The sequence below is a fragment of the Brachionichthys hirsutus genome, unplaced genomic scaffold (assembly GCF_040956055.1).
Source record: "Brachionichthys hirsutus isolate HB-005 unplaced genomic scaffold, CSIRO-AGI_Bhir_v1 contig_1018, whole genome shotgun sequence".
In the NCBI taxonomy this organism is placed as follows: domain Eukaryota; kingdom Metazoa; phylum Chordata; class Actinopteri; order Lophiiformes; family Brachionichthyidae; genus Brachionichthys; species Brachionichthys hirsutus.
The window spans coordinates 1-15,000 of NW_027180482.1; the positions used below are offsets into that span (position 1 = coordinate 1).

At 43.0% G+C, this 15,000-nt stretch overlaps 1 protein-coding gene across 1 annotated transcript in view; it reads right to left on the bottom strand.

Annotated features, from left to right (window-relative positions):
• Positions 1-21: 21 nt before the first annotated feature.
• Positions 22-15,000, bottom strand: part of LOC137915364 (mitogen-activated protein kinase kinase kinase kinase 5-like) — a 19,717-nt gene continuing 4,738 nt past the window's right edge. The window contains exons 2-31 of the mRNA XM_068758701.1: positions 12,454-12,511; positions 10,954-11,044; positions 10,808-10,872; positions 10,477-10,532; positions 10,326-10,373; positions 9,952-9,994; positions 9,614-9,686; positions 8,593-8,724; positions 8,191-8,253; positions 7,920-8,001; positions 7,450-7,566; positions 7,121-7,202; positions 6,593-6,645; positions 6,213-6,259; positions 6,091-6,132; positions 5,869-5,953; positions 5,567-5,708; positions 5,338-5,438; positions 5,081-5,122; positions 4,130-4,208; positions 3,970-4,046; positions 3,625-3,685; positions 2,960-3,062; positions 2,788-2,846; positions 2,553-2,656; positions 1,691-1,868; positions 1,441-1,509; positions 908-1,000; positions 710-836; positions 22-264 (exon numbers count right to left, since the gene is read on the bottom strand). Of these exons, the coding sequence (XP_068614802.1) occupies positions 168-264; positions 710-836; positions 908-1,000; positions 1,441-1,509; positions 1,691-1,868; positions 2,553-2,656; positions 2,788-2,846; positions 2,960-3,062; positions 3,625-3,685; positions 3,970-4,046; positions 4,130-4,208; positions 5,081-5,122; positions 5,338-5,438; positions 5,567-5,708; positions 5,869-5,953; positions 6,091-6,132; positions 6,213-6,259; positions 6,593-6,645; positions 7,121-7,202; positions 7,450-7,566; positions 7,920-8,001; positions 8,191-8,253; positions 8,593-8,724; positions 9,614-9,686; positions 9,952-9,994; positions 10,326-10,373; positions 10,477-10,532; positions 10,808-10,872; positions 10,954-11,044; positions 12,454-12,511 (2,469 nt within the window). The 3' untranslated portion in view covers positions 22-167. The remainder of the gene's footprint in view (positions 265-709; positions 837-907; positions 1,001-1,440; positions 1,510-1,690; positions 1,869-2,552; positions 2,657-2,787; positions 2,847-2,959; positions 3,063-3,624; positions 3,686-3,969; positions 4,047-4,129; positions 4,209-5,080; positions 5,123-5,337; positions 5,439-5,566; positions 5,709-5,868; positions 5,954-6,090; positions 6,133-6,212; positions 6,260-6,592; positions 6,646-7,120; positions 7,203-7,449; positions 7,567-7,919; positions 8,002-8,190; positions 8,254-8,592; positions 8,725-9,613; positions 9,687-9,951; positions 9,995-10,325; positions 10,374-10,476; positions 10,533-10,807; positions 10,873-10,953; positions 11,045-12,453; positions 12,512-15,000) is intronic.

Here is a 15,000-nt window from a genome sequence, read left to right on the forward strand (position 1 = left end):
ACTTTCAGCACAAGAATCCTCTTCGGCAGCATGGATTTGAAGCCCATCTACTATCTACAAAGTAAATACCAAGGCTGTGATATCCATGCCAGCCATAGATAACGATGGCGGATGGAGGTTCTGAGTCGAAGCAGATAGATATGAGTCGCCCACAATAGACAGGAAAGTCAGGACAGCATGACAAATTTCTGAGCGATCTCCAGGATGTAGAGGTTGGACATCCCCGACTGATCCGTGGTCTGCCGTGTCTCCAAGATGACCAACCTGCAGTGACAAGGTCAGGGACTTCAAAGCGTCTTATCCTCAGTGAAACAATGCATGGGAGGTCACTTTATAGGGCATGCCATCATGGTGTGGTGCCGCTACGGCCACCTTCTCATTAGCTTTGATGGTAAAGTGGTGAATTCGTTCAACACTTTGCTTGCATGACCAAACGTTCCTGACTGCGTCGGCTGCCGTTTGGTTTTAGCGCTAACTACAAACGGCGATCGTTATCATGTTCATTTCCCACCGCTGGTGTCAGCCTTCAGCCTGTTACAGCCTTGCTGACCTAGACGGGGTGACGTGTTCAACGATTGTTTGTAAGAAACCGACGCCGTGCTGGATGGTTGCAAGTAGCAACAAAAGCCCTCAGGTCCAAACGGAAAGAAAGGAGCGGCGCCGGCGATGAAGCCGGCTGTTAACGCCACAGGAGCGAGTAAAGACATACTTGTCTGACTGCACCAGCCTGTAGATCTTCCTGGGGTCAGAGGTTTCCTCAAGTACCTCGGTGAAACCGTGTCTCCTTCTCTGCCAGCCATGCCGCCACACTGTCAGCAGTGTGTCCTCAAAATAGACTGGAGAGCCAGATGGACGGCATCAATACTGGGGTGTGATCTCTCACTACGTCACTGGTGCCTGTTCTCACCTATAGACTCAACATCACGAGGCAAGGGGGCATCCTGTCGTAGGGTCTTGTTGCTCTTCAGCTCCCCTCCGAGACCAACTATATGGACTGACTCTGAGAAAGACAGGGTTTGTGTTGGCTAATGGCTACTAAAACGTAGCCATTAGTCTTCAGTCCAGGATTCCCGTGATTGATCCCATCAAACAATGGTACTGTGATCATTTATAATGTGACGTGAATAACAATAGGGTTAGTATTATCTCAAAATCTGGATTTACATCAGAACTCAAATGGACCAAGAAGTAAAGAATGAAGAGGATCCTTGCTTATAATTTGGGATTACACCATTGTCACATATTGATGCCAAGAATTCTCTAAATGATGCTACTAAAAATATATATGTAATCTGAATTTAAAAAGCAGAAATGTTTGTACATGTCATGTGCCACCGCATGTAAAACATAAGCAAGTAGAGATATTTGTGTGGTTACGTGCGTCGCTCTGCAATGTAAGACCTTTAATAGCAATAGCAGTTGTTAAATGAAACGTCTTACTTTCTATAAGAATGAGCAGTGAGCTGCTGTCCAGCTGGTTGACCTGAACTACTTCTGGGCAAGGTTTCTCTGTAAGACCAAGCACAGACACACACGCACACACACACACACACACACACACACACACACAAAAGAAGAAGAAGGAAATTAGTCAAGAAGGTCTGCTGCAAATTCACATCACGGTGTAGTGCGGTGGAGTGTTCTACTCTAAAGCGTTTATAACAGTTGTAATAATGCAGTTGAAACGCACCCAGGCCAGAGTTGGTGAACCAGGATGTGTTGGAGTTCAGGTTGATGTATTCGACAGTGACTGGCAGGTTAGTGCTGGGACCTCGAGAGACGCCAATGCACACCAGCGGGTACTCCTGCTGGGGCGCCACCACCATCTCAAACACACGCAGAGGATTGGGCAGCGGGAATTCAAAATGCTGCAAAGCATGGAGGAGAGGCAAGCGTGACTTTACGTCTTCTTTAACTCACGCAGAGCAGAAAAGGAAGCAGGGTCACAAATGTAATGGTGGCCATAAAATGCTTTATGTCCTTTGCCAAGTAATTTTATAAGCTGTCGACAGGGTTAATCGTCATGGATGGTGCAAACTGAAAGTCCTGCTGTGTCAGAATGTATATGATCTCAATTTGCATACACTGTATTTCCTCAGTATCATCATAAATACATTTCTATTTAACATTCATGGCTTTTCCATCATCACATTATGCAGTTCCTTTCTGCTCACTCTTTTGATACCTTCAGTCCAAAACATCTATAAACTTTAAAGGAAGGGTAAAAGCTGGGCTTTTTCCTGAAGATGCATACTACACATCTCACTTGGAAGAGCGATATTAACTTGCATTTCATTAACTGACCACAGTAAAAATGACATCAAATAAATAAATCTAGGGAAACGTTCCAAGTTTCTTACGCTGACTGTGACACACGGTTAAATATCTGCAGCCTGAAACTGGCAATGCCTGGGAGAAACCAAATTTGTTTTCCTCACTTCTGTTTTTGTTTGACTTCACAAACACAACTGCCTTAATAACATGCACACACTGATTCACCCAAAATACAGCGTAGACTTTAGTCCCCTTAGGACAGGGCTTCAGGTACGTGCCTTAATGAGCATGAACCTGTGCAACGGTTCGTACCACTGCAGCAGCATCACACTGGACTCCAGCCCGCAGCACAGGAACACACAGTCTCGCTGCAGGTTACCTGCTGCAGGACAGGAGACAAAGACGAAGCGTAAAAACTCCCCCCCCACCCCGGAGCTTCAGCCGTGTGCGGAATGAATGCATTATTTTAATGCTATTTATGACAAAAATAAGAAGCACTGTTTATTCTCTCACCGGCTGAGCAGGACTTGCAGCCTTTAGTATTAGGTATTTTACATGTCAATGCATTTTTCCTGAAGACAGAATACATGTTTTCTATTTTAATGAACAGATGGAAAAAAAAAATATTCAAATCAATCACGAGGAAGAGATAGAAATTGAAAAAACAATGAGAGTGTAGAGTTACTTTGGTAAAAGTCTGTGGGTCGGTAAGGCCACCATCCTCTGGTCTCTTCCAGCCTGCTCGTACAACTCCTTCAGACAATGAGCGTGAAGCTGTGAGGATTTACCTGCAAATAAGATGCAGGTGAAAATGGCTTTTATTGCCTTCCTTGTTCGGCATTTCAATTGTTTCAATGGCTGGAAGAAGGAAGAGCTTGTTAGCTGCATGAGGAGAAGTCAGTCGGGTCGATCCCAGAGATGTTCAAATGTCATTTTCTGTTACCCAATGATGAACGATGATGACATGTCAAAGCCTTCACAGACAAATCCATGGGAATCAAATTTGGTGACTTGCAGCAACAAAAGTCTAAAATAATTTAATTCCTTCAGCAGAAGTTGTCACAAATGTATCTCAGAAACAGATTGGGTCTCTCACCTGCTGACTGTTGAATAATAATATAAAATTATGTTATTAGTAGTAGTAGTAATATAGTCGTAGCAGTAATGATATTGCGGACAGAGGATACATTTGAGATGAAAATGTAAGTTTTTATGTAGATTTCCTCCTCACTAATGCCACAGTTGGTTTCCAGATTATGAAAGAACAAAAGTCTGGCAACCAACATGCTGAGAGGAAAATGGAGTTAGATACAGAGAAGCAGACATCATCCAGGCTAGTAGTTCCTTTACCTGATACAGACATGAGGACATTATTAATGGTGTAGACCCACGAACACTTTCCAGGATACAACTGAAAGAGAAACGGGATTTTGGTTTATTCACTGCGCTTTTATTTTCACGTTTTCGTAGAAGGTGTTTGTTCAGAGTTTTGGTATGTTGCAGCTCGTCTGTCTGCCGTGACTGAATTCCTCAACATGTGCTTCTAGGTTTGTAACAACAGTCTCAAGAGAAAAAAAAATGGGCCAAAAACACAAAAAATAAACATGAACAGAAAAATAAAAATAATTATTTAAAGCTCAGCAAAATTGAATTTGTTTTCAAGCCAAAGACGGGTTTTTATCCGATGAATCCTACCAGCTCCATCGTGGCCTCGGTGCTGTTGAGGTTCAGAATGTAGATTCCTTCCTCTGCTCCCAGTATCAGGATCTGGTCTGTGTGAGAGACGACACACAAGCTGCTCAGAGAAACCGAACAGAGCGGGACATTCACCAGCCTCGCTATTCAATAATACGACCTTTAGAAGACGGGTTTTCCCAGGTTGTAGTGCTCTTTATTTTAAGAGGACAGCCATGGAAGATCTTTTTAAAGTACGCCTGGAGAGCACAGGGAGGATATTTAAGAATTCACTTTGTTCCCTCCTTTATACCAGTGATCAAAGATCATTTTAATCATCCCCGAGGGGAAAATAGTTGTGCAGCCAACAGAACACAAAGCAACGTAAAACAGACAACAATAAAAACAGAAATAGAAATCAGAACAGTCAATAGAAATAGATACAAGATAACAACAACGTGAAAATAGTTACATGTGAGAAAGACTCTTTGTTTATCTCTCAGTGGGGAAATTCTCTTTATGCGCACACACACACACACACACACACACACACACACACACACACACAGATCCTATCCGCATGCAATGGAGAGAATGACGGAGCAAAGAGGTGGAGGACGGCCACATGGGAGCTGTTAGGTGCCTTGCTGAAGGGCAGTGCCCAGGATGTCACCTGGACTTGAACCCTGTCTGATGCTCTACCTGCTGAGCTAGCCGATGGAAGCGTTAGCGTTCATGGATCCTGCTGTAGACGTTTCCCCCGTCACCTCTCTGTCTGCTTAATTAGCGTTTTCTGATGTCATCGGTTATGACTCTTCACGCTTCCTTAAAAACAGCTGACGCATATAGTATAAGGGAATCATGGAATCACATTGATCAATACCCGTAAATGTTTGGAGCGATCTTAATTCCTTTATACTTTATAAAATTAACATGAACTGACTGTAGTGTCGCATTTCACTTCATTTATACATTTCTACGTTGATTTCAGATCAACTGAAGATATTAATACTGATGAACTGATAGCTTTCCGTTGGTAACATTGCACACACACACACACACACACACCTACACACACTCTCTCTCACACACACACACACACACACACACACGGGGTGGGAGGAGGACTCACGGGGGGCTTCTTCCTGCTGGGGCTGACACTTTCAGCAGGTTCCTGAAAACACAAATTAAACTGCATGGGTGTGTCGTATGAATATCTTGGCGAGAAGAAGTGGAAAATCAAAGAGGAAATGCAGTTACTAACCCCTCTGAAAGAAAACACGCGGCTGCATTAGGTTTCTGTTCTCATTTCAACACGCTTCTATGTCTGGGGATAGTTCTTCAACACAGAGGACAATCCTAGATACTTTGTTTTGTCCTCAGTTGTACCTTTGATTTGTGCTGCCGTCTGCGCCTGCCCTTAGGCGGGAGGTCAGGAGGAGGGTGCGCCAATGGGCCGTCATTCAGCTGGACCGCAGTCGATGCAGGATCTGGATTGCACACGCACGTTAACACACAATGAGGCGCTCAATCAGCTCATTAATGTTCGCTGCCATTGGGAAATCGCTGTGAGTGCTGGTATGTCGGTCCTTCAGTTGCTGACCATGAAGCGGCTCACCTGAGTGTGACTGTTGCCCAGTTCGGACATCTGTCCAACTGGAAGTCCGGATCAGAGGGGAGGGGGCGTACAGAGAGCAGGGATTCCTCGTTGGATCATTCCCCCCTACTAAGCATTCCTCTGAGCTTGCCCGGACGTTGGGCTGCACACAGAGAGGCAGATAGACGTTCTGAGTGCTTTTTGCATTCAGGACTCCTGAGCTACAGCTGAAAATAAATGTTTTCTCGCCAACAAGATGGGAACATAGTTTGGACAAAACTTTCAAATAATGTGATTGTGATTTATACCCCATCAGCATTCACCTTTGGAGGAAGAGGAGGTGGGTCACCATGATCGGGGAGGATGAGATTGTACGTAGAATGAGGGCTGTTGCGCTGTAATGTAGGGCTGAGGTGGGAAAAACACAGAGAGTACACGTTAGTCCAAACTGCTGAACTTATAGGACAGGACATTAACGAATACCTATGAGGTGGTGCCCATGTAAAGTAACATCAGAAAATAAGAAGACATTTTTGTTTCCTTACATAGCCACATCGTCATAGTCATCATCGGACGTGTCCTGATCTCTGATAGGGAGAGAGAAAGGAGGGGTGAGGTATTTGAATCAGCCTTGCTTGTTGGTGATAGTGGCTGGCGACCCAGTTACCTCACTGGACTCGTGCTATTCCTGGTTCGTGTCGGTGAAGCCATTAACTGTCAGAAAACCACATGGAATATTTAAACACAAGAGAGGAGCAAGTACCATACCAGTATCACGTGTGGTGGTTCTTTACTTGTTTTTACTACAGTATATACATGTAAGTATGGACATCTGAAAGCATGTGCAGTAGGAATATATGCACCCGGAATAGCCTATACAGTACAAATCAAAAAATACACGCAACACATTTTTATTTTGAATGCATTTTCATTTACAAACTTACGGTAAACTGTTTCTAAACTTTTGAAGCATGTATGATACATGTGTGTACTATATGGATGTATATATTTATACGTATATGTACACATTTGCTGTACACACAGTACCGTTGCATTTGGCGATTGCTTCCTCAGAGGCCTTTGAGTGCAGACCTGTTCCACTGGACAACCACAAGAAAAAGATTTCATTCAAAGCGAAGCTTGAACAGAAGCTCTGATGGATCAAACTTGTTCAGTGTTCAGGGATGAAACAAATATAACTTAACAAATAACAGACCAGGATCAGAGAAAAATGGCACTGCAGGAATGACGCTTCATTTATCACTAGTTAGTAGTAAGGATGAAGAGCAAACAACGGAACTACATGGATTTATATACAACAATATTTTAGTATTACCACAAACTGATCTTATACACTGTATTTGCAATATTTATAGTACATTTTCCATTAAATTTAAGAAAATTCAGGGTAAAATTCCCTGCATGTATGAACAGTTGAATCGGAAAAAGAAAGCAAAAAGACAAATGTTGACGAATACTTTTTGATTCTACTTTTTCACTCTATACTTGTTAAGAAAACACAAAAAATTCAAAATGTTTAGAGCAGCTAACATGATAAGTTGTGCCTTTTCTTACAGCTCAAATCGGAGTGTGCCCTCTCGGCCCGTTTGTGTTTGCTGACAGATTGGATCCTCTTTAGCGACGCTGGCTCCAACACCTGAAGGCAATGAGAAAACGCATGCAGCGATTCATTTGATCAGTCGAGTGATAGAAGATCGCTGAGTTGGCTAAAAAGGCTCGAGTTTTACCTGCAATCTGGAATTAAATGAACCAAAGGTTTCAGTCAAATAAAATGTTTTAGAATGAAATAATATATTAAATCTGTACTAGATTCTAACTGATTGGATCTAAGGACGATGAAGTTCTAGCTATGGCTCATGCCACAAGGTTGACTGATGCTTCACCTCCATCTCGTCGTCCTCTATCACCAGGTTGACCTTCAGCTTGTCAGGGTTTTGACACTTCTCCAGCAGGTCCGTGGTCAGGTCCTGGTTCAGGCCCGGTCGTGTCAGAAATACGTGCTGCAGAGAGAGGATGGGCAGAGACATGATCAATAGTCCAATCCAGATAAAAGCACATCGAATAGGAGGCTGAGAGTTACTTTTAAGCCAGTCATGTTTTTGAAAACACATTTTATTTGCTAAAATGTGAATGATGAATGTACAAAATGAATTATAAAGAAAATGATTTGTTTAAAGAGAAAGAATATTTGTGGAATTTAGATATTTGCCGCTGCAACTATTTCTTTTATAGAAAGTGTAATATTGTTTTGAAATGATCAAAATCTTTGGTGATTTTTTTTTATTCCATCGGAATATGTTGGCCGTTTAAAAACGGTGGTGTGATTTGCATTGGATAAGTGAGCAGCACTGACTGAGAGCATCTTGGAGGCGCTGGGTCTTTTCTTCGGGTTCCTCACCAGCATGGACTTTACAAAGTTATAAAACATGGACGACCTGCAGGAAAGGAGATGTTCGCCGAATTTTTGTGATGTGGAAATAATCTACCGTACACATTGTTTATTCCTAAACGTAGTGTGTGGGGGAGGGGGGATGGAAACAGATTATCCAATATTGGGAGAGCTATTTTGTCCCCTGAAGAATTAAATAGATACAAAATGCATAAACGTGTGTTTCCTTAGTTACCATTTGGACTTGTCTTTCAGTTTGGGCGGCTGGTAGCTGCTCTTTGACATGAGAAACAGAACCCTGCAGGAAACAACACCGTCGAGCACAATCAGATTCTCTGTGAATGTCACATCGGCATGAACCAGAACGTCAGTGCGTTTTAGGTTTGGTGCTCCTGCAGACATTACTTGAAACCAGTGGTCTCAAATATTAATGGACAAAAACACATTCCGTGCAGATGGTCAGAATGCAAATATAGACTTGTCTTTAGCGGCGCAGCTCTGGATCTCTATGAATGACTTCTTAAAGTGCTGAAATCACATATATTTCTCCCAGACTGCATTGCAGTTTCCAGTCAGTCGCTGTTTGGACCTTTAAATGAACCTTTACGCTGCGCCTACAGTTGAGATGCGTGTTTACCGCAGCGGGTGAACATCAAACAGCGGCGGCTGCAGCTCTGCAAGCTCGATGGCAGTGATGCCCACAGACCAGATGTCACACAGTTCGTTGTAGCCCCCCTTCATCTCCACGGCTGCCACTTCTGGTGCCATCCTGAGAGGGGACACCGCAGCAAGGCACTTAAGCATAACAGGCGTGTGTATCAGTAGATACACACGTAAAGGGAAATCATCTCGTAATCTGGTTGAGTCACATCAGACCGAAGAGAAGAGGTAGAAGAAATTTATCAGGAATTCAAACACTGGTCTTTAAATATTCTGGGTTAGTAATCTGATTAGCCTCAGCAGTTTAGAAGCTTTTTAATATTAGTCACAGGGACACTGCCACCCTCCACCACGCCTTCAAGCCTATAGCCTGCCAGCCAATCAGCTGGGAGTCTGCTCATTCTGCCACACACATGTTGCTTTTTTCCGGTTTACCTGAATGTTTAGATCACTCTGTTTGATCCTTGATTGAGCTCCCGCCTGCTTTGCATCCTGCTTTTGTATCACTTTGACTTTTTTCTTGGTTGATTATTGACCAACATTTATGGAATTTGACACAGTCCTGTGGGTTGGGGGTCTCTACCTCACTGCCGAATTTCACGTGGCTTGGATGCAGAATGACGTTAGGAAAGAATATTGCATTTTAACATTGAAAACTCCCTTTACGGATTTTAAAAACTTGTTAAAAACACACATCAACTCTGATTCACGTTTACTTTTCATGGTTGGTGTATAAAGATACAAGAACAATCGAGAACCTTTTGGTGCTGATCCAGATCACCATGTGGACGGTGTAAACCTAACTATGAGGGGAGCGAGCTGCTTGGCGGAGGTTTGCGCTCTCAGTGCTCTTCTCGTTTTTGGATTAAACCTTCTGTTTCACCTGCCTCCTGCCTCTGTCATTCTGCATGATCGCGTGTATTACATCTATTCCACGATGCTGAAATACGTGTCTTTATTTTAAAGCTGCAGAGCAGAGTGATAAGCTTAATAACTACCAATATGGCGTCCCGATGAAGGACATCCGCCGGGCCAGAGTGGCTGTGATCTGAGCCGAGACCCCGAAGTCAGCTACAAAGAAACAAATAATAGAAACATTACAGCCTCTCATCGAAATGAAATCAAATACACTCGTTCTACTTCATGGGGATTTCATTTCGTCATGCTATTTCTGCAGAGTGACTTCAGTGCCTCGTTACAGATCAACGGTTTTTATTTTCTGTAATGTATTTCTATTCATTGCTTTTGCCTCAGTTGAATATTAAGCGTTGGATTTCGACCACCACAAAACGAATGTGGCCGAGGGGCTGCAGGAACAAGCAACACGTCCACCTACCCAGCTTGACCTCGCCCTGGTCGTTGAGCAGGATGTTGGCACCCTGGAGGAAGAAAGAAGACCGGGCCAACATCAACACAACAGAAACACAAAGACTTTTAGATCCTTCAGGAAAAGACTCACAAAATATCTGACATTAGAATTTTCTCAGATTTTGATCATTAAATCTTTAAACAGTTTTTAAAATATATATTCTCTCACAGCTGCTTTAATGATAAATAAACAGTTTATAGTTAACTTTATTACTCTACTTTTATTCTCACTAAGTGTTTGAACGCTCACTTTCAGCACAGTGTTCACAGCGTCCTGTTGAAATAATACAGTAGTGAACTTTAAAAAGAGCAAAATAAAAGTCTCACATAACACATATTCACCTTGATGTCTCTGTGAATTTTCCTCTGTGAATGCATGTAGTCCAGACCCTGGTCACACACGCGCACACACACACACACAGGCAGTGTAAATGCTCTCCTGCTGGCAGTGTGGGCCTGTCCTGCTTTCTTTGGGTAATCGGTGTGACTTTACCTTCAGCAGCTCTCTGCAGACGTAGGCGATCTGTGGCTCCGTCAGAGAACCCGTCGCTGTGGAACATGAGGCGCTGGGGTTCAGTTCAGTGTAACAATGCTTCATAGTTACAGCCTGCACAGTACAGGACTGCATCACCAGACAAGGTCTAAGGCTGGATTCACGGGATGTTAGAAAACAAAGCAATTTATGATCAATGTTGTAGCTACAAATTCATCCTCCCTACTTACACAAAGCTGTTAAAAGAAATAGCGTGGGGTATTTTACTTGATTTTAGATGTATATTATTTACACACACACACACACACACACACATGTTGCACTAACTCACTGTGGTAAATGTCTTGGAGAGAGCCACCCCCACAGAACTCCATACAGATCCAGAGTTTATTAGATCTGCCAATATAATAGAAGATTCCTGAGTGAGCACATGCATGAAAGACAAATAAGAGCAGAAACCTGATCCAGACGATGTACCGGATGTAGCTGCCAAAATATTTCACAATGTTGGGATGCCTGCAGCTCTTTACGATGATGATTTCCTGCTGGATGACAGAAAAATCATCCTCTGTGGAAACAAACAAAGAGGCATGATACATTATAATCATCAACACGGAACATATTGGGTATTAACGACATACGACGTGCTAACAAGATAACTGACGGGACATTTCTGCCAAAGCAATTTCAGCAGAGCTCAATGTTTATTATTTTAGGATTTGTCAGTTTCCACCTCTTAAAGTCATGCCGAGCACAGGAGCCCCACAAGAGTGTGTGCTTGGCCCACTGCTCTTCACCCTACTGACTCATGACTGTGCTCCACACGCAGTACCAAAACCAGTACCAGTATCATCATGTTGGCATAAGACTCAACTCGGGTGGGCCTCATCACCAGCAATGATGAAACCAACTCCATTGTTGTCCACCCAGAAGAGGTCACCAGCAGCACCCCTCTGACTATCGAAGGTGTTGGTGTGGATCATCTCAGATGATCTCTCAACATTCATTGTTGCACTGCGTATTTTCAAAAGGTTTTTGTTGATCTCCGTACCTTTGGACATTTTTACTTCATCCTGTACATAGTTTGTTTTATTGTGTTTATTCTTAGGAGATTGAAAGAAACAGATTTCCGACTTTTTTTTTGGACATTAATGGAATCTTAATTTTTTTTATCCCAAACATCAGTTTGATATATTTGGCATTTATTTATCTGGTGTTTGAAACCCCGCGGGTCTCCCCTGTCTGCTTGCACTGACAGTGAGACAGTCACTGGCGTTGATTAAGGCATGACGTTTCAACTTCTTTAAGACCATGTCTGACTCCAGAATAAAAGATATCAGGCAGCAGAATTAATTTAGTCTAATTTACAGTAAGATATCAAAATTGTGCATTTTGACTTTTATGCTGACATCTCATTTTTACTTCTCTACAGTGTAGCTGTAATTATAGCGATTCACTAACAGATAGAATCTAAACAGGGTCTTATTTTTCCCAACTCAGATTAACTGCAGTGCCTGGACTTATTATCAGTTCATCAAAAGTGACGAATGGCTGCGGATTTCTCCGGTTACTGGAGGAGTGGAGCGGTTCATTGTTTATGTGACTTATATTCATCTACCACTGTGGGAAATAATGACTCCTGGTGCCTTGCTCCGTCTCTTTGTAATGTTTTATTCAAAGCCCCTTGATACACTCATTGTGAGTAAGGGTGTGAGCATCAAAAGAAAGCGTGGGGTGTTTCAGCAGACCGGTCACAGGCTGGAAACACGCAGCCGATGATAGTCTGAGGTCTTTCGTTCAAAGACAAACCAGTAATAGATATTTTAGGGGAAATATGTAAAACTAAATTAGAATGTAGCAGACAGAGTTTTAATGTTTAAATATTCACATGTGAGTGAAAGGATGAAGATGCGTTTTGTTATTTTCTGACACATTTAGATGTACCGTAATGACAGAAAGTGATGGTAAGATTCCCACCTGGCTCCATCTTGATGATCTTGATGGCTGCCAGATCTCCACTCTGCTTATCACGTGCCTGAATGTGAAAACACACATATGTTGTTATTTATATTGAAGATTGCACATACCACAAATATCATGCACAGTTTATATATATATATATATGACTTTGGTACGGAAGATCGGGGGTTTGAATCCCGGTCGGGGCAACAACTTCCCGGTGTGGCCCTTCATGCCACACATTAGTACCTCGAAAAAATAGAGTCACACTGGCTTGAACGTCTCCCGGGTTAACAAGCAGAGGGGGGTACATGCAGAGAATGTGGGACGCTTGGTTGATTCAAAACCGCACATCCACCCAGAGCAAGAAACAACTCGTGGCTCAACGTTCTAATATCAGCAGGAAGAAGTTGCTTCTCAATGTGCCTCATCCAAAATACAAACATGCGGCAAGGGGGGGTCAGGACGCCAGGTCAGGTTGGGGGTGGTTTCATCACCCCAAGCGCCAAGAACAGAGCAGATAGGGAGAGCAGCTGACCTGAGAGAGAAGATCATGAAGTCCTGGTGGTCTCAGATACCTCCTGCTCACCAAGGCTAAGTAACAAAGTACCATCGGAATCCCTACCGGAGGGTGTAGCTACAGCACTGCTAAGTATCCCTACCGCAAACATCACCGAGATCAATCAGCTGATCTACGCAGCAGCATCATTAATCCTAGAGACGCTTGGCTACAAGATGAACAGCATGAGCAGCCGGAAGGAGCAGGGACCTTCATGGAAAAGAAGGCGAGAGTCAAAGATCGGGGCAGCACGGAGAGAACGCCCGACATCTCCGTCCAGAAGAGCGCAGTCCGGCTAGGGACGGACAAGATCCTCCGCAGAACCCTCAAACTGGCAGGCCTCTGGCAGCGGACCCAAGCTTGAAGGAGACAATTTATACACACACACACACACACACACACTTTTACCAGATGCATTCACCCACACAAGACTTCTCCTGACTCATTTTCTTGATAAACAGAAACACACAACTTATTATTTGGTTCTTTGAGCTTGGAGCGAAACACTAAGCTGAAAGCAGATGTCCTGATGAGAAATGACTATTTAAAGTATGAAACACTCAGGATCCCGCAACACAGCAATGGCACCAAACCCAACCTAACTGGACTGGGCCTTATATTTGAGACCGTATCCATGGAAATATAAAATAAAGATCAAAAATAGCAATACACACTACTTTAGTACTTTGTTGTGTGTAAAAAACGCAGAATGATTTTTTGGAGTTATGTGCCAGAAACAAGATTTTGATGGACAGGAAAGATGTGATTGTAATAAATCGATCACCCCCTTAAAAATGAAAGTACATAAACACATATTGTTGTAATCATGGCGTGTAATCATCTCTTTATATTTTATCTCGAGTTATATTTTATCTAAGTCACATTAAAAATACTCTCAATCAGAGTCAGAGGTATTTTAACTTTTAGGTATAAATAAAGCATGACCGGACTATTTTTTAAGATAACCTCCGCAAATATTATTATAATATATATATATATATTACCAGCTACGGGGTAAGAGTATTCCATTTACAGCAAAGTGTTAGAATAATAATTGAAAGAAAACATCTGACGCGTCCCGTCACAGCAGTTTATTTTATTTCACTTTTGTTAGAAAATGAAAACATCAAACAGAAGACACCGTTTGTCTTCTGTTTGATGGAAGAGAACTCCAGATCGTTGGACGCATTTTAAAGTTGGCCTTTTTGTTCTCGTGGAAGTTTCTGAGTTTGAGCTCGACATTAGAAAAGGAACTTCGGGGGTTGAGGTCGCAGAGGAGGGATTTAGACACCTGACACGTTTTATTTCCAGCAGCTCTTCTTCAACCGTGAACAAAACCAGCTCTCAATGGATCAGGTCGGAATCACAAGTTTAAAAAAAACGACTAATAACTAATGACTGTTTGACTAATGAGGCTAAAGCGTGAACCGTTTCCAGCTGCAAGCAAGACAGGATTTCATAACAGATAAATATCTCCGGGTCGCATCATGTGTTCACCCACACAGAAGCGTAGACCTGGGAGACACAACAATCTGATGGCTGAGAGTAAAGGAACAATTCCATCAGCAGACAAAGGAAATCGACGTTTCAGTTAAAGTGACATCACAGGAGCCACTGGGTGGGAAGATGGCTGATCAAAGGAACACGCGTGATGAACGCCACTGCAGAACCTCCACGTCATCCATCTTTAAATGGCCGTTCTTCTGACTTCGATGAGGGGGGGGGGGGGGTCTTTTCTTTCATCCCCCTCTGTAATCACAAGCACACGCTAACAAAGCATGACAATAGCAGCCATTCACCTTAAGAGGAACAAGCCCTATGTTTGGCTGTGGGAATGTCCTGGGAGCTAAACTAAAGGCGGCTGCAGATTATTATCCCTGCTCTCCGTTCCGTATACACCAGCACAGAGCTGGGATAGAAAGCGTTCGTCTCCTCAGCGCCGCAGCGATCCTGGACGTTGCATCGGAGACGGCCTCAATAATCTCAATCTGTGATTATCCATTATG